Source organism: Nothobranchius furzeri, chromosome 14 (genome assembly GCF_043380555.1).
Source record: "Nothobranchius furzeri strain GRZ-AD chromosome 14, NfurGRZ-RIMD1, whole genome shotgun sequence".
Classification (NCBI taxonomy): Eukaryota; Metazoa; Chordata; class Actinopteri; order Cyprinodontiformes; family Nothobranchiidae; genus Nothobranchius; species Nothobranchius furzeri.
Window position 1 is genome coordinate 61501834 of NC_091754.1, and position 24066 is coordinate 61525899.

The following is a 24066-nucleotide window of genomic DNA, read 5'->3' on the forward strand; positions in this document are numbered from 1 at the left end:
GGTGGTGGTGGTGGGGGTGGGGGTTCCCTGTAATAAGGTTAACACACTTTCCCCTCCTTGTCTTTTGCATGTGTTGCCATGGTAACTATCAGGGCTGCTGAGGAAACAGACTTTTGATAAGAAGCTCAGCTGTGAGTGGCTGGCCAGGGTCATGATGTAACGAGAGCAAGGTCGTCTGATGCCTGGACGTAATTTTTGACTTTAGAAGTGAAGGGGACACAACCGGCATGAGGGCCGGGGGATCTTTACAGGAAATATACAAAAACACGTATAAAGCTACGGTCTAGAGGCTCTTTCATGTAATGTCAGGAACACAGGTGGCAGGAACGGCCAATCACACGTCAGCAAGCGTCATCAGAGCCAGTAGATGAGCTTGTGGATGGTTCTAATGGGAAACAGGCCTCAACACGAGGAGGGTAGGAGTTTGCTTTTAAAAGCGACCGGGTTCATTTCCAAGCCACCCACACGCTGAGCTTTAACTCTAAAGTAGTTCAGCAGAGTTACGTTAAAGACACGGTCTGTGTGGACCAAATCAAAGCCTTGCTATAGACTCAGAAAATGTTTGTAATGTTAAAAAAAAGAGGATAGATTCACAGATTTTATCGTCTTCGTTAAATAGCACCACTCAGAGGTCTCTTGTCCAGACCAGACCTAGAGAAAGTCATTCATGCGTTCATCTACAGCAGGCTGGACTACTACAATGGTCTCCTAAGTGGTCTTCCGAAAAAAATCTGTGAAGCAGCTGCAGCTTGTGCAGAAAGCTGCTGCTCGTCTTAAAAGAACCAAGAGAACCGAGCGCGTCACCCCTCGTCGTCCATTACCTGACCCATCTGAACTCAGCCTATTGTTTACTCTGTTGTTCACGTGTGTGTGTGTGTGTGTGTGTGTGTGCGTGTCTGGGTGATTGTATGTCCACCTTGGAAGTTGGGTGCGGGAGGGGAACCGTAATTTTCAATTGTTTTATACTTGGGGAGGGGGGCTGGGACGGGAATATGGGATCTATGGGGCCATTTTAATCTGTGAAGCACTTTGAGTTGCATGTTTTTGTATGAAAAGTGCTTTATAAATAAAGTTGATTTGATTTGATTTGATCCGGTTCTGTAATGTCTACACTGGTTACCTTTAAACTACATAATCCATTTTAAAGCGCTTCTACTAGTTTATAAATCACTCGGTGGCATGAGGCCAGAGTACATGTTGGATTATCTACACCCAGCAGGGCTCTGACGTCCTTAGGAAGCAGTCAGCTGGTAGAACCGGGTCAGAACCAAACAGGGTGAAGCTGCTTTTAGCTACTCCGCTGCTCTCAGATGGAATCAGCTTCCTCGTGACCTGAAATGTGTCCCACCGGCCTTTGGATGGCTGTTTTTCTGCTGCTCGTTCTGCACTTTAACTTTAAATGAGTTATTTTTTTTTTCATTTTTAAATCATATTTTCTGTCATATAGTTTTTAACGATCTTACTCGTGGAAAGCACGTTGAATTGGCTCTGTGTATAAAATCTCCTACATAAATAAAGCGTCCTTGCCCCGTGTAGCGCTGGCACTTCCTTAAAACCCAGCAGCAGGATGATTTACAGCCACCTCCAACCTGTGATGTTATTTTTTACAGTGAGACCCAGCTGTCGGCCTTCTCCGTCCACAGAAAACCCAACAGGTGCTGAATGTTGTTCTGCTTCTGTCTTCCCCTTTGCTCTTGGTGACCCTTGACCCAAACGGCGTTTGACTGTAGAGGAGCAACGTGATCTCTCTCTGGTGACCCCCTAGGCATTTATAACCGCTCATGTGTGTGAGAGTAAAGATGGCTGCCAAGGCTTCTCGAGATTCCACCTCTCATGGACTCAGACGGGCTTGCTCGCGGGTCTGAACCAGTCCCACATTTATTTTGTGCTTTGGCACGAGTGTCACACTGTCTTCTAGAACAAGAGCATTAAGAACTAGCACGAACCATAATAAAGACGAGATGAAACAGTTAAAACAAATCTGACCAAACGTTCGATGCGTTAGCCCTTCAGCCTCTTCCAGCCACTGCGATCATCTGGAGTGCTACGTTACACCATAGTTAACAGCTTGTTGGGTTACACGGGGCATCGTGGTAACCTGTGGCCTTTTAGCATTCCCCAGAGAGAGAGGGGAAGGACAGGAACAACCAAACAACCTCACCACTGAGAAAGGATAACAGGACGCGCATGATCTGCAACTTAGAGAGCACTTCTCCTCCAACCGTAAGTCTTCCCCGTCCGTTGGCTTCTGGATGCGTTAAAAGCGTCGACAGACTGAAGCGATTGATGCAGATGACAGAGCTAATGGAAGGTGTGCCAGTGGGTAATCCACATCTCCGGAGGAAGAGCGAGGAACGGAAGAGAGAGATGGAAAAGAGCCGGGAAAACGGGCGGAGGGAGAGGACGAGCCGCTGGGTGAGTGTTGATGCCAGAGATGGAGAAAGGGATGAGGAGGAGGTCTTACGAGGCCTTAGGGGAAGAGTCTATGAAGAAAAGGAAGGAGAAGAAAAAGGAAAGAAGAAACGAGAGAAGAGGAGAGGCAAATCAGAAGGTAGGAGAGGAGAGGAAGATCTGAAAGATGGTGATGCAGAAGAAAGGCTGGAGGAAGAGCGTCAGTTTCACTACAGAGAGCAAGACGAGATAGGACGTTATGAGGAAGTCAACCTTTCAGATTCAGTGGAATTTCTAAACAATGAAGATGTTGACCGTGAAGATCTAAAAGGCTGGAAGACTTTAGGTGCATCTAAATCTGCAGGAAGTGAACAAGAGTTTCCTAAATTGTTGCAAGAAGACTCCTCAGATGATGAAGGAACTCAGAGCCAAACAGATGAAGGTGAGGGTGCTGATGATGCGGATGAGTTCAAGGTCTACCACCAACACGATCACCACACCTACTTATTCAGCACCCTGAAGACGTTCAGAGAGTCCTCCATTCTTACTGACCTGACTCTGAAAACGGAGGGTGGGAGGAGTTTCCACGTGCACTCGCCCGTCCTCGCTGCCGTCAGCTCGCTCATCTGGACGCATCTCAAGAAGACGGGCGAAGAAAACAAACTCAGTGGAAGTGTCGGGGTTCAACCGTGGTCAGTGTGTCTCGGTCCAGAGGTGGATCCTGTTGGATTAGAGGCCATCTTAGAGTTTGCCTACACTGGAATCATATCGTCTGTGAACAGGCACGACGTACAGAGAATAAGAGCAGCAGCTGAGTCACTGGGCGCCCTCCGGGTTTGGCAGCTTTGTGTCAACGATGAAGATCCTCTCTCGAAACAGAATGAAGATGAGCAGATCTTCGCAGCAGAGCAAATGGAGCTCAGTCTTCAGTTCATCAAACAACAGTGGATGGACAGAGTGGGCTGTGATGTGGTTCTGGAGGCTCTTGGTGGATCTCTTCATGGTAGGTATCCAAGCAGGTGGTCAACTGATTTTATTAACCCAACCCTCTTATTTCTCTATGATTATAAATGTTTGTGTGATGCGTTGCAGTTATTCTCCTGACACCTATTAGGACCTAAACTAGATCCCTTTGGATTATGAGTGAATAACTTTGGTTTTTCTTTTTTAGCATCCATTAAAAACCCATTTAAAGATAAACAGACTGGGAATGCTTAAATAAAACCTTCTGCTTTAATGCATGTCCAACCTTTAGGAATTAATTCACAGAGGTGCGACCAAGTCACTGCTTTTCAAGTCACAAGTCTTTCCAGTCGAGTCCAAAGTCAATGATGTGGAAGTCCAAATCAAGTTCAAGTTCCTAACTTTGAATTTTCAAGTCATAATCAAGTCATCTGTCCAACTTGAATTTAATGACGATGATAATAAATAAATTTCAGAATTAAAGCTTCTTAAAGTTTCATTTATTTGCTCAAACGAGCAGAAACTGAAGTTGATTTTAAACAAAGAGCTGCTGCATTCAGCAGGAAATCAAACCCAGAACCAAGAATGAGTTATGAGTTTTGTCCATGTCGAGCCACTTTTGCGCGAAAATATCAAATACGCTCAAGTCATCATCAAGTCAACTGATGCAAGCCGATTCAAGTCATTGGAGTTCAAGTCCGAGACAAGTCAAAAGTCTTTATAGATTTTATCAAGTCAAGTCCGAAGTCATTAAAATAATGACTCGAGTCTGACTCAAGTCCAAGTCATGTGACTTGAGTCCACACCTCTGTTAATTAATTAATGAATAAAAATTATACTTATTGATCCCTTGGGGAAATTGCTCTTGGCGTTTTATTCATCTGTACCATCCACGAGGAGCAGTGAGCTGCAATCTGTATCGTGCCCGGGGAACATGGTCAGGTTGAGTTTCTTAACCAAGGATGCTTCAGCACATGACCTACAGGGCCTACTCTCAGTCCCTACACCCCCAGCAGGTCCCTGAGGTCCAGTGATCAAAGCCTACTGGTTGTGCAGCACCAGGCTAAAGGTCAAAGGTGACAGATCATCTGCTGCTGTGGCCCCCAGACTCTGGATCTCTCTCCCCCTGAGCCTGAGATCAGTGGACTCAGTGGTCTCCTTTAAAAAGCAGCTGAAGACTCACCTGTTCAATAATAATAATACATCAAACTTATATAGCGCTTTTCAGGACACTCAACAATGCTTTCATGCACTCTCACATTCACACACTGCTAGTGATGGTAAGCTACTTTGAAGCCGCAGCCACCCTGGGGCGGTCTGACAGAGGTGAGGCTGTCATTTGGCGCCATCGGCCCCTCTGACCACCGCTAACACATGGTTCAGGCTGACCTTTTTGTGACCTTCGTCACCGCCCCCTCCTTATTCTGCTCTTTATACTTCCGCGTTTCCTGGGATCCACTGATTGCCCTCTTACCTATTATTCATTTTCTCTCTCCCTTTCTTTACATTATTATTTTTATCACAATTTTTATTATTTTCTCTAATTTCAAACATTTTTAAAAAAATTTCAAAAATGAATCTTTTCTACATTAAAACAATTGTTTTTGTGAAGCGATTCGTGCTTTTTATCTTGAGAGGCGCTTTATAAAAGAGCATTTTCTTTTTTCTTTAACAGTTATAATGACTTTGACAGAATAAGCGAGGCTCAAACCTGCAACCCTCCATTTGACTTAATTTTTCTGCCACCGACGCCTTCGTGGGTTAGGAGTTATAGATGTACAAGTCATTGTAGAACAATCACACAGTTAAAAACATAAGCCACTGACCAACCCCTCCATCACGAGAGTGGTTTGAGCCATTATCACTGGATGAAGGGATGGATATCTGAGTGACTCGTTGTCATGTTGGGTATATATTTAACCCAGGACATGAAAGAATCACGAGTGGAGACGAGGGTGAGTAGAATTACAAATATTATTTATTAAAGAACGTGTTGTAAAACGTAAAGCGCTGCTCCAAACGAGAACAGGAAGAACCGCGATCTAGAACGAGAAAACAAACGGGAATTAAACTCACAGTAAAACAAACCCTGGAACCAGAGAACCAAACAGGAATGGCTTGTAGGAGAGTTTTCTCTTACTGGGAAAGTTAGAATCCTTGTTGAGACTGGGCTGGATGGTGAAGCCAAACGGGGACAGAGAACGAGGCCGAGGATCCAAACTGAGATGCGTGAACAGGTATTTGGCAGACAGGAAGGCAGGCAATGCTGTAGATCCGGAGGAGGTTGGTAGGCAGGCAGGGAACAGGTAGGGTGACAGGCGAGCGGCAGAGAGCGAGGAGACCAAGGGACGGTGAGCGACATGTAGTAGAATTAACAACTCCAGGCAGCGGTGAGTAATCCTGAGCGACAGATGAGTAGAAGTTTCAAAGTACAAGACCAGGGCTGACAGGAACGGACTGACTAAAACACATGCTGAGTATTTGGAACTTAAACTCGAGACAAAGCTAGTGTTACCCAAAGGCGAGTATCGACCGGCACTGGAGTTGTTTCACACCGCTCCTTAAGTACCCCTGGTCCTCTGATCAGGAGATCAGGAGCAGCTGGCTCTCTGACACGCCCACCTGAAAACACAAACTGGGAACAACTGTTGTGCATTATGAGAGCTGATTAGTGAGCGGGGCAGACTGTGACACTCGTATGACTTTAACAGACCTTTGGTGAGATTTTCTACAGGACCTTGCTCCAGAACAGTGATCAGAACTGAAGTAACCTTTGAATGAGAGGTGGAATGTGTAGCCTCCAGTTTTTCACCTACAGTCTGACCTCTTCAGTATCTGGCCATTTGGAGACATAAGTCTCAACTGGTGCTTTCAATCTGCAAGAAAGATAATGTTGCTTGGCCAAGGTCCCTCGCAAGCTCCCTCTTATCTAAGACTGGGTTTTATTCACAGAACAAGACGGATGAACTTTCATAACTAATCATATAATGAAATGGACAATATGGTTAAATGAAATGTTTTGATTAATCTGTGCCTAAATTACTGAAGTTGAAATTAATATTATTATTACTTTGAAAAATTAACAAGGATGAAATGAAATATATGACCCATATATTTAATCAGCACACTGACTGGACAAGACACCCTCACCATGTCTCTGTGACGCAAGTTAGAATTAACGTCACTGCACATCGATATTTTCTTATCCACAAAATCAGCATCTTCATATCTGAGAGAGGTGCGTATCTGAGTTTGTTGGCAAAACCCCTTCACAGGGCAAGTTCTGATTTATCAGTAAACCAAGATATGGCCGTTATTTAAACAGCATCACTCCCTGAGGAATTCAGTTGAGCTAACTCTGACTGGCCATCGGAGGGAAATTCTGCTCCCATCGCATCTTTTGACAAGCTGTCAAAACCTGTTGCACGCTACAGCTGATTCCGCAAACGGTCCCTTCAGAACAAAGCTGAACCAACTTCGATTCCTTAAGAGTCCTCCATAGATGCAAATTCAGTTCAATTCAAAGATACTTTATTAATCCCAGAGGGAAATTAGAGTTTCAGTACACACAGTTCTGAGATCAGACACACATGGGCAAGACACATGACAAGAATTGGTGACTGTGGTCATTCGCAACCCGAGTTGCGCTACCTTAATAGATCAAGAGGATATGAGGATCGAGTCAGGGGGAGGGAAAAAAAGGCACTTCAGAGTTACCCTCCACAGGGAGGGCAGCTTTACTATGCAAAAAAAAAAAAAAACACCTCAGACTGAAATGCACACAGACTTCAGACATTACACAAGTATCCACTAGGTGGGCAGGTAGGTTGGGACCATCCTCACTTCAGAGCGTGCAGCCGCAAGAGCAGTGCTCATCACCTCCGTTTGGACAGGGGGGGAGATAATGGTTTAGAGATCACGTTGACTCCTAGATACGGTTCCACGGCCTTCACCGGTCACAGTCCCGCCCAGGCTGGGATAGGGAGAAAGGGTTTCCATAGCGATGGCAGCATTCCACATTTCTTCTGAGGGGAGTTTTCACTTCAGCCTCACAGGCTCCAAGGGCACCAGATTCAGATAGCAAGAATTGTTTTGGGCACAGGCAGAGATGATTTCCTCTCTGGCTTAGAGTTCTGTCGGTCTTCAACCCCTCCAGATCCGATAATGGCATTACCAAACTATTCCAATCTGTGCTGATTCGTCAACTCTCTCCTTGATCGAATCAACCTTCTGTGCCAGAGCCTGAATCTCAGCCAAAGTTCCAAGCTTATGACTCATCTCGACAATTATATGAGTTTGTGAGTTTACAGCACGATGCATTCCATCCCTGAGCTCTGGGATTAAGCCAATATTCCTCGAAAGCTCGTTATTTTTCCGGTACGCCAGGTAACCGCTCAGGCCAAACAGCAGGAATCCCGACACCAACACAACGAATATCCAGACATCTTCAGAATCCTCTACTGACAGTAGAGAGAGGCAGATCAAGTTCGACTGTTTCCAGAGTCCATGATATACCCAGCTGGCTCTGTCCCGGAGGGGCATCCGGGAGCCCCTTCTCCCGTTCTCATCGTTGAAAAGATTTTGTCAATCGCGTTGAGAGACCAACTGACCAGATCCATGTTTAATCATTTCCAGTTTCCAGAAAAAATGCAGAAAGCACTGTGCACAGACAGACAGGACAGAGAGCCTTGGGATGAGGAGGGAGGGAAAATTACTACCTGGCATGATCTGGAGACATCTCGAGACCGGTCTAGTCGGCAATGCGGTTTCTTCTAAGGACTTCGGTACCTCTGGGGTCCCCGGACCTCAACACATTCCAGATCTACCACAGGGGTCTCCGAGCTGGTATGTAGACTCGACAGATTGCGTCTGATGTGGTTTTATAAACCCTCACCTTATAGTTCATAGCAGACCAAATTCACTCCCACTCAGAACTCAGGTTCTTCAGATACGAGGGTCCTGATAACATCACATTCACACATCATCACACCCCACATTTCATCCACGTAAATTCATTTCTTATTGGTCAAAGTGTAGTGTAGTATACTGAGCTTTAAAAGCACCAAAAATGCTATTCCTACAAATGTCTTCAAGTAACTCAAAAAGGTTCCAAATGAACAATAGTTTATGCCCAGGTACTGCCGTTCTTCCATAAATATGGACATAGTTGTTGGGTACTTTATCAATATTAAATATTTTGGTTGAAATAGAAATGCATTGCATCTGTTTTCAGAGATATTGCCTAATTACCATCGTGTCTCCAGTCCACAGAGTCATCCTGGCTGCCAGTAGTGACTACTTCCACAGGATGTTCACCTTGAACATGAAAGAGTCCCATCAGTCCTGTGTGAGCCTTCCTTTCGTGTTGGTTTCAGAGCTAGAAGTTCTGGTTGGTAGCTCCTACAGCGGGACTCTCCCTCTGAGCTGGACGAGCATCTTTGAGATCACCAGCACAGCTCTTCAGCTCCAGCACCAGCCAGCTCTGTCCTTGTGCTTTAACTTCCTTCAACAAGAAATAACTCCCCATACTTGTCTGGATGTGGTATCATTTGCTGAAGCCTTCGAAATGCCTCATCTTCTTGAAGCAGCGGAGGATTATATTTTGCAGCATTTCCAGGAGGTTGCACGCACCTCAAAGTTCACTGACCTACCAGCCAGACAGCTTCTCAAGTACCTGAACAGTAAGTCCCTCTGCGTTTCATCTGAGCTCATCGTGTTCAACGCGGTGGTCTCGTGGATTACAGCAAAGCCCAACGTAAGGCTCAAACTTGCCAGAGAGCTTTTGAGAACGGTCCATTTCCCCCTGATGACGTTCAAAGAATTCAAAGAGGTCCAATCTCGAACGCTGTGGTGTGATCACAGCTTGGCAGGGCTGTTTGGAGAAGTCCTTGAAGACTTCTGCTCCAGTGAAAGTGCACTGCAGCACCGCTGCCGCTCCTATTCGCCCAAAGAGTGTCTGGTCTTAATCGGAGGTGACCAGATCTCTGAGGACCTGAGCAGTCGCAGCGTCAGCAGAGAACTTTGGTTTGGGAATTCTTTAAGGAATCTCACAGGGATTAAGAAGACAGTGGAATGGAGAAAGTTGGGCGAGATGCCAGAGTCAGAGAGGTTTAGTCACGAGGTTGCTGTGATGAATAAACAACTGTATGTTTTTGGAGGCAAAAAGTATTACGGCATCGGTGACGCCCTGAACTCTGTTTTCAGGTGAGAGGGACGACGACAATTTAAAAACAAAGATGAAATCCTTTCGTTTTTTAATCTTACTTGTATCTGTTTGTGTGACATCTGCAGGTTTGACCCCCATCAGAACCGCTGGGAGAGCCTGAGTAAAATGCAGGAAAAGAGAAGCTTGTTCTCTGCGGTTGTCCTCGATGGAAAAATATACGCCATTGGTGGGCTTCGAGAACCCGACCACATGGACAGTGTTGAATGCTACTGCCCCACCACAAACGTATGGAGGTACGCTAAACTAAACATTTATTTTAAAGGTGGAATATGTTAGCCTGGCAAGCCTACGCTCCATTGACGGCTCTCGGTTGTGGGGCGGGTTCTACCTTTGTCTTTCAAATGATCTCCGCATTCCACTGGACAATGAATGTGACCTACTCTTGCTTCACTCTGTTGCATCATCCCACCCACCAGGCATATAGAGTGCCCTGATTGGCCCACAAAGCGGATAAAGCTCTGTGATTTGTTCACTAAGCAGATAGAGCACTATGATTGGCCTACCATTATGGACCAGTCACAGCTCTTTATGTGTTTGAACCCCCTCTAGAGAGCTGTGATTGGCTAGCCAGAGTCCTGGTAGGAGATGCGGAGGTTCCAATGGAGCGTGCCTAAACCATTCTTTGCAAAGCAAGAATTTGGTCTAGTTCACTAGGCTAGGAATATGGAGCATGAACGCCAAAGCGACATCTAGTGTGTGGAGGTTGTAGTTGCAACAATAGAACAAGGTTTCAAGCTGTTGGGACATCAGGTTCGTATTAATTGGTCCGTCTCTTGCAGTCTTCACCTAAACTCACTCCGGTTTTAGAATTTTTCTTGGTCGCTCCTCTTCTGAAAAGGATAACGACATCTTCTGGACTCAGAAGCAGCTGCTTGATTTGTTGAGTTTGCCATTTTTCAAAGAGCCAGCCTCGCAACCTGCAACAGTGCCCTCTACTGACTGGTAGATGTAAACACTAACCCAGAGTCGTGCCCGCCAAAATAAATATTTCATCATTTTCTAAATGAAAATATAGCATTTAAAGGAAATACTGTACCTTCATTCAGCACACCTCTACCTGTGGAGGTATTATGTCAAAAAATATAGCTTCTTATTAAATTCTTCTATATTCAGCCTTTACGTTTGAACAGAAATTACGTAAAACTTGTAACTTCTGTCGAAATGAGTCGAACGATTAAAGCAAAACTGGTTAAGGAAACGTATTCTGGGAGAAAAAGCCAGAAAAAGTGTTGCAGTTTCATGTGATGTCAAAGTTACATAATTTATGACCTCTGCACTGTCAGATTCTCAGATGTCCAACATGTCCTCGGACACTGAGGCCTAGTCCACACGTAGCCGGGTTTTTTTTAAACGGATATCCGCCCCTCCAAAAACTTGCATCCACACCACCTCGTTTTAAAAAAAAACTCTGTCCACACGTACCCGGATAAATACGTTGTTAAGGACATGCCAGACCTGTAGGCGGCAGTACTTCCCCCGTTCTTAACCTCGTCCTTCGTCTGTGGTCTTCCGCAAGCAGCAGTAATTCCGCTTGCAACAACAAACAAGCAGAAAGCGCTTGGACAGTTGATAAAGCGAGCGCAGCTCTGAGGGCATCCATGCTGTCGGCTAGTGTAAACACAGGTCGCACACGTGATGTCAGCATTTTTTTGTCGCGGAAAGTGACGTTGCGGACCTTAAAACTCCGGTTTTGTCCGTCCACACGCAGACACCCAAAACGGAGAAAACGCAGATCTTCACTTTGGCCGGAGTTTTTAAAAAGATCCGTTTTCGTGTGAAAAAACTCCGTTTTCGTGTGGATGACAGGCCAAAACGTAGAAAATCATCTACGTTTTGGCAGATCCCCGGCTACGTGTGGACAGGGCCTCAGTCACATCCATCTGCTACACCTCATTTCTGGCTTCAAAAGCTCATCTAGCAGCCAAATACAAAACTTGAGGCTTCATATCTGCTAATTATTTAGTAACTTTACTTTAATGACTACATGAAAATATGCCCTTAACTCATCTCTGTCACCTACATTTTAACTTATGGAAAGAATGTTCCTGGGTATTTCTGTCGCCCTGATTGAATTAATATATTTTAATGGTTAAAAATGTGTTCTCTTTCAGTTTCACCCGGCGCTTGGATCTGCCTTTGAGTGGACATGTAGCAAAGGTTTTCAAAGAGCAGATTTTTGTCTCAGGAGGACAAAACAATGACTGCTCATGTCTTTCGTCCATGTTTGTTTATCGCCCAGAGACAGGAAGCACCTTTCTGGCCAACATGAGCAAACCTCGAGCTCACCACTGCATGGAAGTCCTAGGTGAAGGTATTTATGTCGCAGGAGGACTCACAACAAAGGATGACGGGAGTCTCATCAACCAGCTGGCCTGTGAGGTGTACAGTCCAGCTGCTAACTCCTGGACTGCCTTCGCTTCTCTGTCAGTGCCACATGTAGGAGCAGGAAGTGTGATTTTGGAGGGAAGATTGTACCTACTGGGCGGGTACAGCCAGGAAGACCACAGTGACACCAAGATGGTCCATCGTTTCGACACCGCAATGCAGAAATGGGAGAACATCGGAAGGACACCTGGACCAAATAACGACTTACGAGCGTGCTTACTGACCTTGCCGCAACATTTACGAGCGTAACGCTCCTTCCTGCATTCTGATGCCTGCTCAGGTGTAGGTGCACTTCAGGTGTAGGTAACACAGCCGAGTCAGTTTTAGGTGAAAAAAAAAATGAAACTTGACAATTTTTCATCATGTAAAATCTTAAAGGGTCAACTTGTCCTAGATCAAAAGGGCTGTTTGTTAAAAATGTCTCATTAAAACCCAGTGTTGGGAGTAACGTGGTACAAAAGTAATTAATTACTGTAATGCATTGCTTTTTGCTGTAATGTGGTAATGTAAGGCATTACAGGGAAAGAAAATGGTAATATTTACTCGGTATAATTGTCAGTAATGCGGTAATTACAATGCATTTTTAAACCCAGAATCAAGATGTGGGTTTCCTAAAAATTCAAATTGTGGGAAGCCTGAAAAAAGATCCGGTATCTACATATATGACGTCATTTATGGACTCAGCTTTGCGGGCATTCTATGAGCAGAGAGGACGCAGCGGTAACGGCTCAAATACTCCAGCTGCGTCCTGCGCGCGGCCGCTGTTATATTCACAAAATCACTCCACCAAAACAAAGTCATTCGTTTGCGATCGTTTATATCAGCCCATATTCTCTGGTACTTCATGTACTTTTCAGCTGAGTTCATAATCTGTGCCCCAGTGATTTCAACTCATTGCTGCTGGTTCGGTAGATCCCTTTGGCTGATTAGTTAGAAAGTAGGAAGTCTAGTTTACAGTTTTTCTGGAAGACGGGGAAAACATGCAGCATGCAGGAAGGTTAGAGAGAGAGAGGGCCGGAAATTATTCACATAAAGTCAAGAAAAAAAGAAAAAAGTAGGTAGATTTATCCCCAATACACATGTTTACCAGTGAAAAGCAATAATATATAAGCATTTAATATTTATACATGTAATAGAATCAGATCACCCCAGAAGTCAGTCCCACATCCAGGGCCGTATCAAGGCATTCGGGGACCAAGGCAAATATAGGCTTGGAGCCCCCACCACCTCACTCCCTGATCTGTTAATATAAGATGGCAGCATGCTGAGAGTACAGATTGTTGTTGCTTTTATTTAATAAACAATCATTTTAAAGCACTGTTATTATATCTGACTGTTTTTAACAGCAATCCTAGCTCAGACACCACATCACCTTCCACACATATGTCATGAGCTCACTGAGCGTCACATGACCAGATTCATATTGAAGTTGTTCTGGTGAAAGTAACTTAAAGTAATGCAAAAGTAGTGTAATGCCTTACATTTTAAAATCAGTAATATTGTAATGTAATGAATTACTTTAAAATGAGGGTAACAAGTAATAAATAATGCATTACAGTTTTGAAGTAACTTGCCCAACACTGTTAAAACCACAGAAGAAGAGAAGATGAATAGTTCATTATTAGTTACGGACAGGAGCTCTTATTGTATGCGTATTTGATCGTTTGTAATCTGGTGTGTTCTGTGCACCAGGCTGAATACAATCCACCATCGTGTGTTTACCTGTAACCTTGTTATCATTTTTCTGCTGTAATAAGTGAACGCCCCCACTGTGGGATCAATAAAGTTTATTCTATTCTATCAGAAGGGTCCTATTACGGTTCCTTTATTGATAGGATGATCATTATGAGCTGCAGGAAATGTCAGATTAACAGTGTTGTTTTTGTATTTTCACGTTTAGAATTTGTGGAATGTCATTACAGCTGGTAATCTTCAGATCTGTGAATGTACATCACACTTTTCAACAAAAAAATGTGAAACGGTTTAAATCTGTGGATAATTAGCATCTATTTAGATGTGACTTTGGTAGAATAATAAGTTCTGAGTTACATTTATCCAGGAACAAAACATAAAGCAACCGTTGCTTCTAGTGCCGTAATAACAACTGTTACCACAAGAGGGAGCTGTTTGCTCATCAAGGACAACACATGTAAAGCAGGAATTCACTTTCTGGTGTATTTCCTGTAGTAAGTGGGCCCTATTGCATTGGTATTTATGAAGATTTACAACCTAATCTTTCTGACTGTGACAAGCACGCTATAGAAATGTGTTTTGTTTTATTAAACACAGAATACTTTGTGATTAACACAGACTATTAGATATTCTTAATATATTTTAATGCAGTCACTAATGTACTCTAACAGGCCGAGGTGTGCACTGGAGTCACATGACTTGGACTCAAATGATAAATGTACAGTGCCTCTCAGAGTAAGGACTCCAAAGCGCTTTACACTACAGTGTATCATTCATCCATTCACACTGTGACGGAGGAGCCGTCATGAGTTACGCCCGTCCTGTAAGTAGAACCAGAAGGTGGGGTACACCCAGAATATCTGTATGTGTTCATAAACATCAGCTGTTGTTTTGGCTCAACACAAAGCAATTCGCCGTGGGTGCACATGTGATGTTTTGTTGTGATTGCTAAAATTATGTTTCAGTAGGTTACCATCGGTGTGTGTGCTCTGCGTCATTGAGTTGTGATGTGGAAAGATGTGTAGATGTAAAGTAGATCATGGGTTGAAATGTACTATTGCTTGGTGATAACGCTAGGATGTGTTGATGTGTGTGATTAAAAACTGCTGAGAAAAGGGTAATAACGTGGTGGTTGGGCGGGGCCTGGCCCTTTAAAAAGGATGCTCTGTGCTGTGGGCGTGGCTGGTTATCAGAGTCAGTTCAGGTTCCGGTGAGGGGGGATGCTAAATGCTAAATGCTAATGCTCCTGGATGCTAAAATGTTTGTTTTACTGAGTTTCACCTGAAGATGAGCACAATAAAAGAGCACATCACGCTGAACTTTGGCACTGGCGTTTCTTTTGTTGCCAAGCCACACACACACACACACACACTGGTGGGGATGAGCTACGATGCAGCCACAGCTGCCCTGGGGCGCACTGACAGAAGCGAGGCTGCCAAGCGCAGGCGCCACCGGTCCCTCTGACCACCACCAGCAGGCAAGGTGGGTTAAGTGTCTTGCTCAAGGACACCGGGATCGAACCTGCAACCTTCCGATTACTGGACAACCCGCTCAACCTGTTGAGCTACTGCTGCCTTACTCAAGTCAGACTTGAGTCATTATTTTTAATGACTTCTGACTTGACTTGATGAAATCTATAAAAACGTACGAGTTGACTGACTTGAACGCCAATGACGTGCAACTTGAATCAACTTGCATCTGTTGACTTGATGACTTGAGCATTGTGCACAAAAGTGGCACGACATGAAGAAAAATCATGACCCATTCTTGGTTCTGGGTTTTATTTCCTGCTAAATGCAGCAGCTCTTTGTTTATCACCAGTTTCTGCCTGTTGGAGCAAATAAATGAAGCTTTGTCACTACACTGAAGTTGGGCAGATGACTTGATTATGACTTGAAAATTCTTGGACTTCCAGATACTCGACTTTGGTATCAACTTGGACTTGGTTGTTGTTGACTTGGACTTGACTCGAGACTTGACTGGAAAGACTTACTTAGCAGTGACTTGGCCACACCTCTGCTGACAGGTATGTTGTCTTGTGGTTGTCTAAGGGAGGGCAGTGGCCTGAAATATTACTTGTAAAATATTTTTGTTGCTAGAGTCTGGACTGTTTTCATAACTAAACTAGTAAAGTTTTTGATCGTGCACCGACTCCAAGTGGATTTGTGGATCTTCAAAAAACACAAAGCCCAGTCACGAAGGACTAAAAATACCGCCATAAAACAATGATTAATTCTAGTTTTATTTCAAACAAAGCAGCGGTTTGTGATGATACAGCGTCAAATCCAATGTAAAGTAGAATGTGTTGGTTTAATACAGCAACAAGATAATCGGCATCTGTCACCCTGAGGCTTTTCATTCCAGGAGCTATGCTCTCTGATTGGTGCACATTTATAGGGCTCTGTGGTTTTTACTAACCATTTATTCTCTGAAGTGCTGGGGCAGGTGGAGCACACAGGCCCTGATGTCAGTAACAGCTCCTGGTAGTTTGCCCACACTTTCCCATCGCTGTGCGCTGGGATCAAAGCGGTGCACCAGTCCAGACTCGCTGTAGTCATCCTGGGCGTATCCTCCCAGTACATAGATCTTATCCTCCAGGACGGCTGAGGCTGCACCAACATGGGGAGCAGGCAGCGACGCAAAACTAGCCCAGGAGTCTGCCACTGGGTCGTAAACCTCACAGGCTGGCTGGTCAGCATAAAACTCCCTGAAGTTGCACACCCCACCAGCCACGTACAGATGTCCTTGCAGGGCTTCCATGCAGTGTTGAGCTCGGTCATGGGTCATGTCTGCCAGGTAGACGGCTCCTCTCTCTGGGTGGTACAGGAACATGGTAGCCAGACACACGTACTTACAGTTGAAACCTCCAGAAATAAAAATGGCTCCATTTATAGATGTGACACCATATCCACTGAGAGCCTGGTCCAGAGGCTGAACGAAGCTGTGAGCAGAGAGACAGCACGCATCAAAAAGTGAGTTTAGCATTCATGCATGGATGGAGGGAATGATTTTACCATCTGTCATCATGTCTGAAATAACCAGTACTGTTTCCTTCTAACGTGCTAAACAAACACTTTGAGTAGTTGAACTGGAAATGGACTTTTAGGGAAATGGTGACATCTGCTGTCCAACCTTTGGTACTGCAGCCACATAAAGTTTGAAAACGCGGGCACAGTTTGGGTTGTTTAGATTCTATGTATTTAGTTTATATATTTTCTTACTGACCAATCAGAATCAGGTAGATCTGTCAAACTTTTTGCACGATAACGGAATTTGGCTTCGGTTTCACACAAACGCATCACACAGTTTGCACTGGCAGGATTCCACCTTATTCACCAAATCAACTAAAAACATAGCTAAAAAACATAAAAATACTAAAAAAAATTCAAATGAGAGAACAAACAACTAAACGATAAAATTGTTAACAACCGCAGCTAGCCACAGTCCTGTCCATAGGGTCAAGGACCAAAAGCGATGGTGAAGTCGTGGGTTTTAAGACCAGATTCAAACAGATTAGTAGATGTGGCCGAGCGAACCGAGAGTGGCAAGCTATTCTTGCATTGCATCATGGTATTGGATGGCAAGAAACAACATATTTTGCCTATAATCTGATTGTTTTGCACGTTTGGAGCAAGATGTGGCCAAGCCGATGAATCATCTTGCTGTGTGGTTGATTGTTTGGCCCGTGGGAGGCTTGAAAAAAGGTTTATTGGAATTTCTCCAATAAAATACCGCAAAATATGAAAGAGAGGGTTGCGGGCGAGCCGGAATCTTCAAAGAAAGCCCGATTCTGGATGGATGCCGGATTCCTGCAGCAACGGACAGTTTGTGAGGCTCATTTTGTCCATGGAATGTGACTTTTTGTTAATTAGAGAAGGCGTTTTCAAAAACATTCATCTTCGTCCATTTCTAAATCCACTGAGTCATGTTGTCTCTGCGTTCTGATTCAGGTGTCTCAACCCGCTGTCGTTAGAATAATAAATGAACAAGGACACTGATTAATGAAGGCTAACCTGTGCAGTCACAGTGAGGTTTCTTTAATGTGGGTAACGCTGAAACTCTGCTCGTTGGAGCTAACTGCTGCTATTAGCATGACCTTCCTGTTTAGCAGAAGAGATCGGCCCAACTTTCCTTGAAAAAACTCATCTTAGGATTCCAGACTCTTGAAAGCCTTTAATTTAAACAGGGATAAATGTCTCCCCTGCAGACCCTCCGGCAAATCGGACGTTTTTCATCATCCCAGAGCCGTACTGGCTCTGAATAACTTTATTTTGGTCTTCAAAGCAGATTTCAGGCTTCTCTCTATAACTCCTTTTGTCTTTAGATGTTAAAGTGCTTTTATTTTGGGGATCATCTTTCTTGAAAGTGTACTTTGTGCATTGAAAGCAGGCCGTATTGTGTTTTCTTGCCACACAATCACTCATGCATGCACACAAAGATAAAAAAATATGTCAATAAAGATCCTCTTCATCAATGTAGTGTGAATTTTACCTGAAGAGGGTGCAATAGTGACAGTTTTAGGCTACATTTACAAATATCAAAATAACAAGTACACATGTCTACAGCACTACTAGGCCCAAGGTCGATAAAGTCACCAACTGGTTGTAACGACTGTTATCAAGGATTAGAACGGGCACAGGGTCTCTCACATCGATGTCAAGCAATTATTTATAGAATTACCTGAATTCAGCTACAGTGGAGGGTTTTCCAGCTTGAACGACTTGTTTAGGGTCAAAGGTCAAATATTCTGCCTAAGGATTATCTGGTGGAGAGTCAAATTCCTGGTTTCATCAGTTACAGCAAGTAGTCCAGTTACTGAAGCAGCAAAGCTACCTCATACCTAGCGATGGGTCCCAAATTTGGTACTTTTGAAGGTACCGACCGAATTCCATAGTACCGACTGAGCACCGAGTCACGTCATTTGAAACGGTGCCTCGTTTCCAGTGTTGCCAACTGTTTTTGACTGAAAGTAGCTGAAGTTCCCCCCCAAAGTCGCTAGATGTCGCCAGATGACGTCACGTGCTAATTAGCATACAACACAATGACGTCATCTGGTTTGCATGATGACGTCACCACGTTTGTGTCATGACGTCACCGGTCTTGTAGAGTAAATCAAATAAAACCCGCGTGATTTTATTTAAAAAAATATTTAATTTATTTTTAAATATTTTATTAAAATGAAAACCCCATAGAATACAAAACAGCAGCCTTTAAAACATCAAGGAAAGATGGCACAGAAAATGGAAGGAATATTTCTATTTTGTCTGAAGAGAATGGAACTCGTAAACACACAAATATTAAATTGATAGGAATGTATGTATGGTTGAATTAAAATGAATTTTCTCTTGTAGTTTTCAAGTGCCTTGAGATGTATTCTGTTGTGATTCAGTGCTATATACTGACCTAAAAGATATATATATATATATATATATATATATATATATATATATATATATATATATATATATATATATTGTTTTTGTTTGGTTTTGTTGTTTTTAATACTTTTGTGTAAAAAGAAGCAGGCCGCACTTAGTATTCAGAAACGTTACATGCAAGCTGCCAATGACCTGCCAATGACTTACAGTATTATTCTGTTTTTTATAAAAGTTTTAAATGTGCTATGTTATTGAACTCATCATAGAGTTCCAGTGTTCCTTGAATGCACCACAGGTGGTGCGAGAAGCCATGTGTGAGTGCGATGCTGCCTGCCAGTGCCAGCCGAGCTTAGCTGCCGAAATGCGGCAAGATGGCGGAAGGGGCGGTCGCCCTTTATGTAGCTCCATGGCTATCTCAAATAATGGATTTGTGAAAACCCACAAAATGTTTGATTGGTCAATGGGGATAGCGTGATCATGCTGCAAGCACATGCGCAGATCATTTTCTTTCTGATCCTCTGGAAGGAAGGACGGTCCTGTCGCTTCAGATGCATCGCTAATCTGCAGGTAAAGTCGTCAACAAAGTTGTAGTCAAAGCAGCTGAGGGGGGTCAGAAATGTCGCCAGATTTGTCGCTAGGCGCTTTTTTGAAAAAAAGTCGTTAAGGAGGTCTGAAAAGTCATTAGAAATGGTGACAAAGACGCTAAGTTGGCAACACTGCTCGTTTCGGTACCCGTCCTTCACAACGAGAACTTGCCTAGACAGCTGCGCATGCGCAAGAGCGTTATGTCGTCGGTCGCTGCGAGCCAGTTGTAAACAGAGCAGCATGGTAGAAAGAACGCACGCTAAAGCTTGGGTCCACTTCACTAAATGTGATGGGTAACTGGGTGATGATGAAACCAGCGACAACGATCTAATTGAGACATCCTCATCTTAATCTGCTCCAGTAGATAAATAAAATGTTTAACATAACGTTAGCTTGATATGTTAGCTTCAATTCCGCTAATGGTGCGTTCGCTTTCTCCTCGGAACTCTGAATTTCTGTCAAGAAGAACATGAACGCGCTCTAAAGTTTGGCTTCACTTTACTAAATGCGACGGGTGATTGGGTGATGATGAAACCAGCGACAACGATCTAAGTGTGAGGCATCATCGTTTTAATCTGCTCCAGCAGCTAAATAAACTGTTTAAGATAACATTAGCTTGATATGTTAGCTTCCATTGCTGCCATTGTTATCAGCTAATGGTGCGTTCGCTCTCTCCTCGGAAATTCTAACTTCCCAGTAGGAAAAATCAAATGAAAAAGGACGGCAAAAGGAATGAAGATACACAGTAAATTTAGTTCACAGTAAAGATGTTTGCTTCAGTTTAATTATCAGCTTATAAAACTACAAGGACGATGTTAAAATACAAACAGTTGAATGTTATTTATCCTGATATTTATCAAATATGGTTATATATTGAGAAAAATATATATTTAATTATAAAAGAGAATTAAAATATTAAACACTCAAAAGTATCTAAAATTGTTACCGTTAAGTACCGGTATCGACTCCTAGGTTAGGGTTAGTACCGAATCGATTCAAATGTCAAAGGTACCCATCCCTATACCGTAACTCTACAGTCACCATGATTGACCTTTAGCATGATTTAGTGTTTTACTCCAGATGGACCGAGACCTTCAGATCCACTTTTGGCTCCTCAGTCCACCGAATTATTTTTAAAGTCTTGATTAAAATCAATTTGTTCATCAGTTTGTTTTCTCCTGCTTATCTGAGTTTGGCTCATCCTTGGGCCAGCTAAAGACCTCCACCATTTATAACAACGACGACTTCTCAAAAAAGGTGAGAAGGAAAGTAGCAGAGCTGCCACCCGCATTCTAGAAAGCAAGAGCCAGATGAGACTATGCTGTGATTAGATATGATCGCCTCATTGTGTGGCCTGGGCATGATGGGAAAGAGTGCAAAATCTCACTTTCCCCGGCAATCTCCGTCAGCTCCATCAGTGGGATCTCCAAGCGCTCCCTGGCCAATGTGGAGCTATAATCCTCCAACCATGTCATAGCTGGACCTGGGGGCCTCCCGCCTGCAGGACATTTGCAAAATACTTCCTCTTCTGGAGCTCCGATCTCCTTACACCACCTCTGAGGCTTAGCCCAGCCATCTTGCGGTGGAAAATGTTTGGCTGCTGGGGAGCGCCTTAACAGCTGCCTGTATCTGTTATCTACATGCCTGTGTGTTTAACCTTGGTCAGGCTGAAATGCAGAGACACATTTCTATGCTTCAGGACGCTAGGGCATTGACAATAAAGCTGATTCTGAACTTAATGAATGAAAACCCAGTTAGAAAACTGCACTTTGTGTTTACTTACTAACATTAAAATGAGTGTGGTCTGATACACAAGTGACATCATCCACCCTCTCTATTAAAACATTAATATAGTACGCCAACTTGTCTACTACCTGTGACATTACCTCCAAGTGTCTGTTTCTGGTGTGTACATCTCCACAGCGTGGGTGTTGGTGTTGAGCTCTTTGTCCCCCCCAATAGCATAAAGGTGATCCTCATGCACCACCACTGAGAAGTTACTTCTCGACTCCTGCATGTCCGCCAGCCTCTTCCAGCGCTCCTTCATGGGGTCGTAACTACATGCAAGACAACCAAGGGAGTCCTTCTTTAACAAAACTGATATTAGAAAACATTCATATTTCTTTACCTGTAGGCTGAATTCATGATGTCATCCTTTGCATAAAAATAACATCCTCCAGCGACATACAGCATGCCATCCATTACTGCCGCTCCATGTCTGAACTTTGACCTCTCTGGGATCTCACCAAGCCTCTTCCACTCTATGTCTTTCACCAACCCTGTGCCATTGCGTAGACTGTTAGCAAACCAAATCTCCCTGCTTGGTACACGTTGACCCACGTCTTGATTTAGCTGGTCTCCACCAATCACAGCTAGGACATTTCTGGGTCGCCTGACTCGACAACAATCCTCAGAGTTTGGTACACCGAAACCAAATTCCTTAAGCGCGGAACCGTAGAGTTCCACTTCTTTGTCTGCAACGCATTCCATACGCAAGTTGATGGCTCTGACTTCCCTGAACTCTCTAAAAGTCATCAATGGAAAGCGAACTCCGGTCATCAGTGAAGGAGCCTGGGCAAGTCTTTCTTCAGGATCAGCCCCAATCCATGAGATTACCGCTCGAAATGCGGCCAACTCTGAGGGCACGCACAGACCATCACAGCGAAGGAACTCCAGAAGCTTCTCGGCCGACAGGTCCTGAAACTTCTCTGTGGCCGACACTTCCCTGAAATTCCTCAGTACAAAGTCATTGGCTTCCTCAAGGAGCTCTGACATCCCGTATGCTTCAGCGAAAGATGCCACATCCAGGCAGGAGCTAGCCTGCATTTGATCTTGCATGAAGTTGAAACAAAGCAGGAGAGCAGGCTGGAACTGAAGCTGGAGGGCCGTGCAGGTAAGCTCAAAAACACAATCCCAGCTGAGAGGAAGGATCCCTGTGTAGGAGCAACAGATCAGAGCCTCTAAGTCAGAAGCTGACAGGAAGGGAAGGGCAATGCATGCCTGATTAGATTCCCTCATTCCACAGGTAAACATTCCACGGAAGTACTCACTGCACGCTCCCAGGATAACTCTGTGAGCTGTAGACAGACAAAAGAAACGTAAACTTTGGCCACTGTCACACTTTCACCAGAACACCCAAATGTTGTCCTCATTAGTCTAATGCCGTGCTAGCTAACCATGAAAAAGACTGCCATTCACATCCAGAATTACATCACATCCAACTTTATCCATCCACAGTCGCTCAATGGACTCAAGAGAAACCTTCAAATGGTCGTTGACGGATAATCTTGGCTGCTCCTGTTTAGAAAACCCAGTCAGATTTTCCGTCATGGGTTTGTTGCAGAGCTGCACCAGTGGTGGCACCTGCAGGACTTGAGCTGCAGCTTTTATTTTGGTAAAATTGTCTTTGTTTAAAGATGACACATCTCCGCTGTAAGCAAACTCAACAACCGCCTGAAGCCCGACACGGTCGACCTCAGCACCCACGAGCACTGACCACTTGCTGAAGCCTTCCTCGTGAGTGTTGTCTAAATGTTCCTTCAGCCTGTCCAGAACGAAGGTGCTGACAGCAGCCAGGACAACAGAGTGCACGTCCAAGCTGCTCCCATCATCAGTCATCAGACTCAGGTCGGTCAGAAGGGATGAATTCTTGAAGTCTTTCAGAGTAACAAAAACGTCTTTGGGGAAAACTTTGCAGCAGCAAAAGTGAAAAATGTTCCCTTCACCCCGAAAAGCCTGTTCACTCACATGCCCCCCAGATGCTTCCTGACTCGTCCCACTCATGCTTTCTTCTGACGCATCCGTGGACACGCTCCCTTTAATCAGACCCATCCTGGAGTCATTGTAAGCAACAATCCCCCTCAGTTCACGGTTATCCTTTTCTACCCCTGCTCCACCTTCTTCAATCACCTTTTTCTTCCTCTCCTTCTCTTTCCTCCATCGCTCTTCCCAGTCCACTGGAAGGTAACGCCGGGTAAACTCCATGCTGATTGTTATTTTCTTCCTGCTCTAAAAGATCGCTTGTATTATTTATATTTACCAACAGCATCCACCACAAAGTCTTGTGATGATTTTAATTCCTCTGCAAAGCTGTTCTTGCTTTCAGATGTCTTCTGTCTCGCACTAGTCTTGCCTTTTGCTACATAAACAAGCAACTATTTATAGTTTCTGGGTCAGAGAGATTTTACTACAACAAACTCGACATGGAGACTAAGAGGTGTTGGATGATGGAGATGGGAATATTGCTGCACTGAAAACAATCTGGTTTTCTTGAGCTCTAGGAAAGAGAATGCTGCTGAGAAAGTGCTTTTCTGATAGTTTCAGGCTGCGAGTCCAAATTTGAGATTAGTGCCTGAAAATTAAATAAAAGGAGATTGCACATCCGCTTATAGCAAATGTATTTTTGTGCCCATCAACATACCGTTTAATAACGAGACACTGGAACCA

General features: G+C 44.0%; 2 protein-coding genes across 2 annotated transcripts; one reads left to right on the forward strand and one right to left on the reverse strand.

The window, feature by feature from the left end:
• Positions 1 to 1743: 1743 nt before the first annotated feature.
• LOC107377146 (kelch-like protein 33) lies at positions 1744 to 14976 on the forward strand. The gene is made up of 4 exons (XM_054747562.2): positions 1744 to 3394; positions 8619 to 9558; positions 9646 to 9813; positions 11692 to 14976. The coding sequence occupies exons 1-4, from the start codon at positions 2188 to 2190 to the stop codon at positions 12212 to 12214; spliced, it is 2838 nt and encodes a 945-aa protein (XP_054603537.2). The 5' UTR covers positions 1744 to 2187; the 3' UTR covers positions 12215 to 14976.
• A 950-nt stretch (positions 14977 to 15926) lies between these two features.
• si:ch211-63p21.8 (kelch-like protein 33) lies at positions 15927 to 23730 on the reverse strand. The gene is made up of 4 exons (XM_015946583.3): positions 22797 to 23730; positions 21749 to 22697; positions 21507 to 21677; positions 15927 to 16598 (listed from the first exon to the last, which is right to left on the reverse strand). Exons 1-4 carry the CDS (start codon positions 23602 to 23604, stop codon positions 16079 to 16081), a joined length of 2448 nt encoding a protein of 815 aa, XP_015802069.3. The 5' UTR covers positions 23605 to 23730; the 3' UTR covers positions 15927 to 16078.
• Between the last annotated feature and the right edge of the window lie 336 nt (positions 23731 to 24066).

Coding starts and splice junctions, on each gene's coding strand:
- LOC107377146 (XM_054747562.2), top strand. CDS start 2,188: ATGATCTGCAACTTAGAGAGCACTTCTCCTCCAACCGTAAGTCTTCCC. Junction 9,559..9,645: donor GCCCTGAACTCTGTTTTCAG/GTGAGAGGGACG, acceptor TGACATCTGCAG/GTTTGACCCCCATCAGAACC. Junction 9,814..11,691: donor CCCACCACAAACGTATGGAG/GTACGCTAAACT, acceptor GTTCTCTTTCAG/TTTCACCCGGCGCTTGGATC.
- si:ch211-63p21.8 (XM_015946583.3), bottom strand. CDS start 23,604: ATGGAGTTTACCCGGCGTTACCTTCCAGTGGACTGGGAAGAGCGATGG. Junction 22,698..22,796: donor GAATGGCAGTCTTTTTCATG/GTTAGCTAGCAC, acceptor GTCTGTCTACAG/CTCACAGAGTTATCCTGGGA. Junction 16,599..21,506: donor CCAGAAACAGACACTTGGAG/GTAATGTCACAG, acceptor CTCTGCTCACAG/CTTCGTTCAGCCTCTGGACC.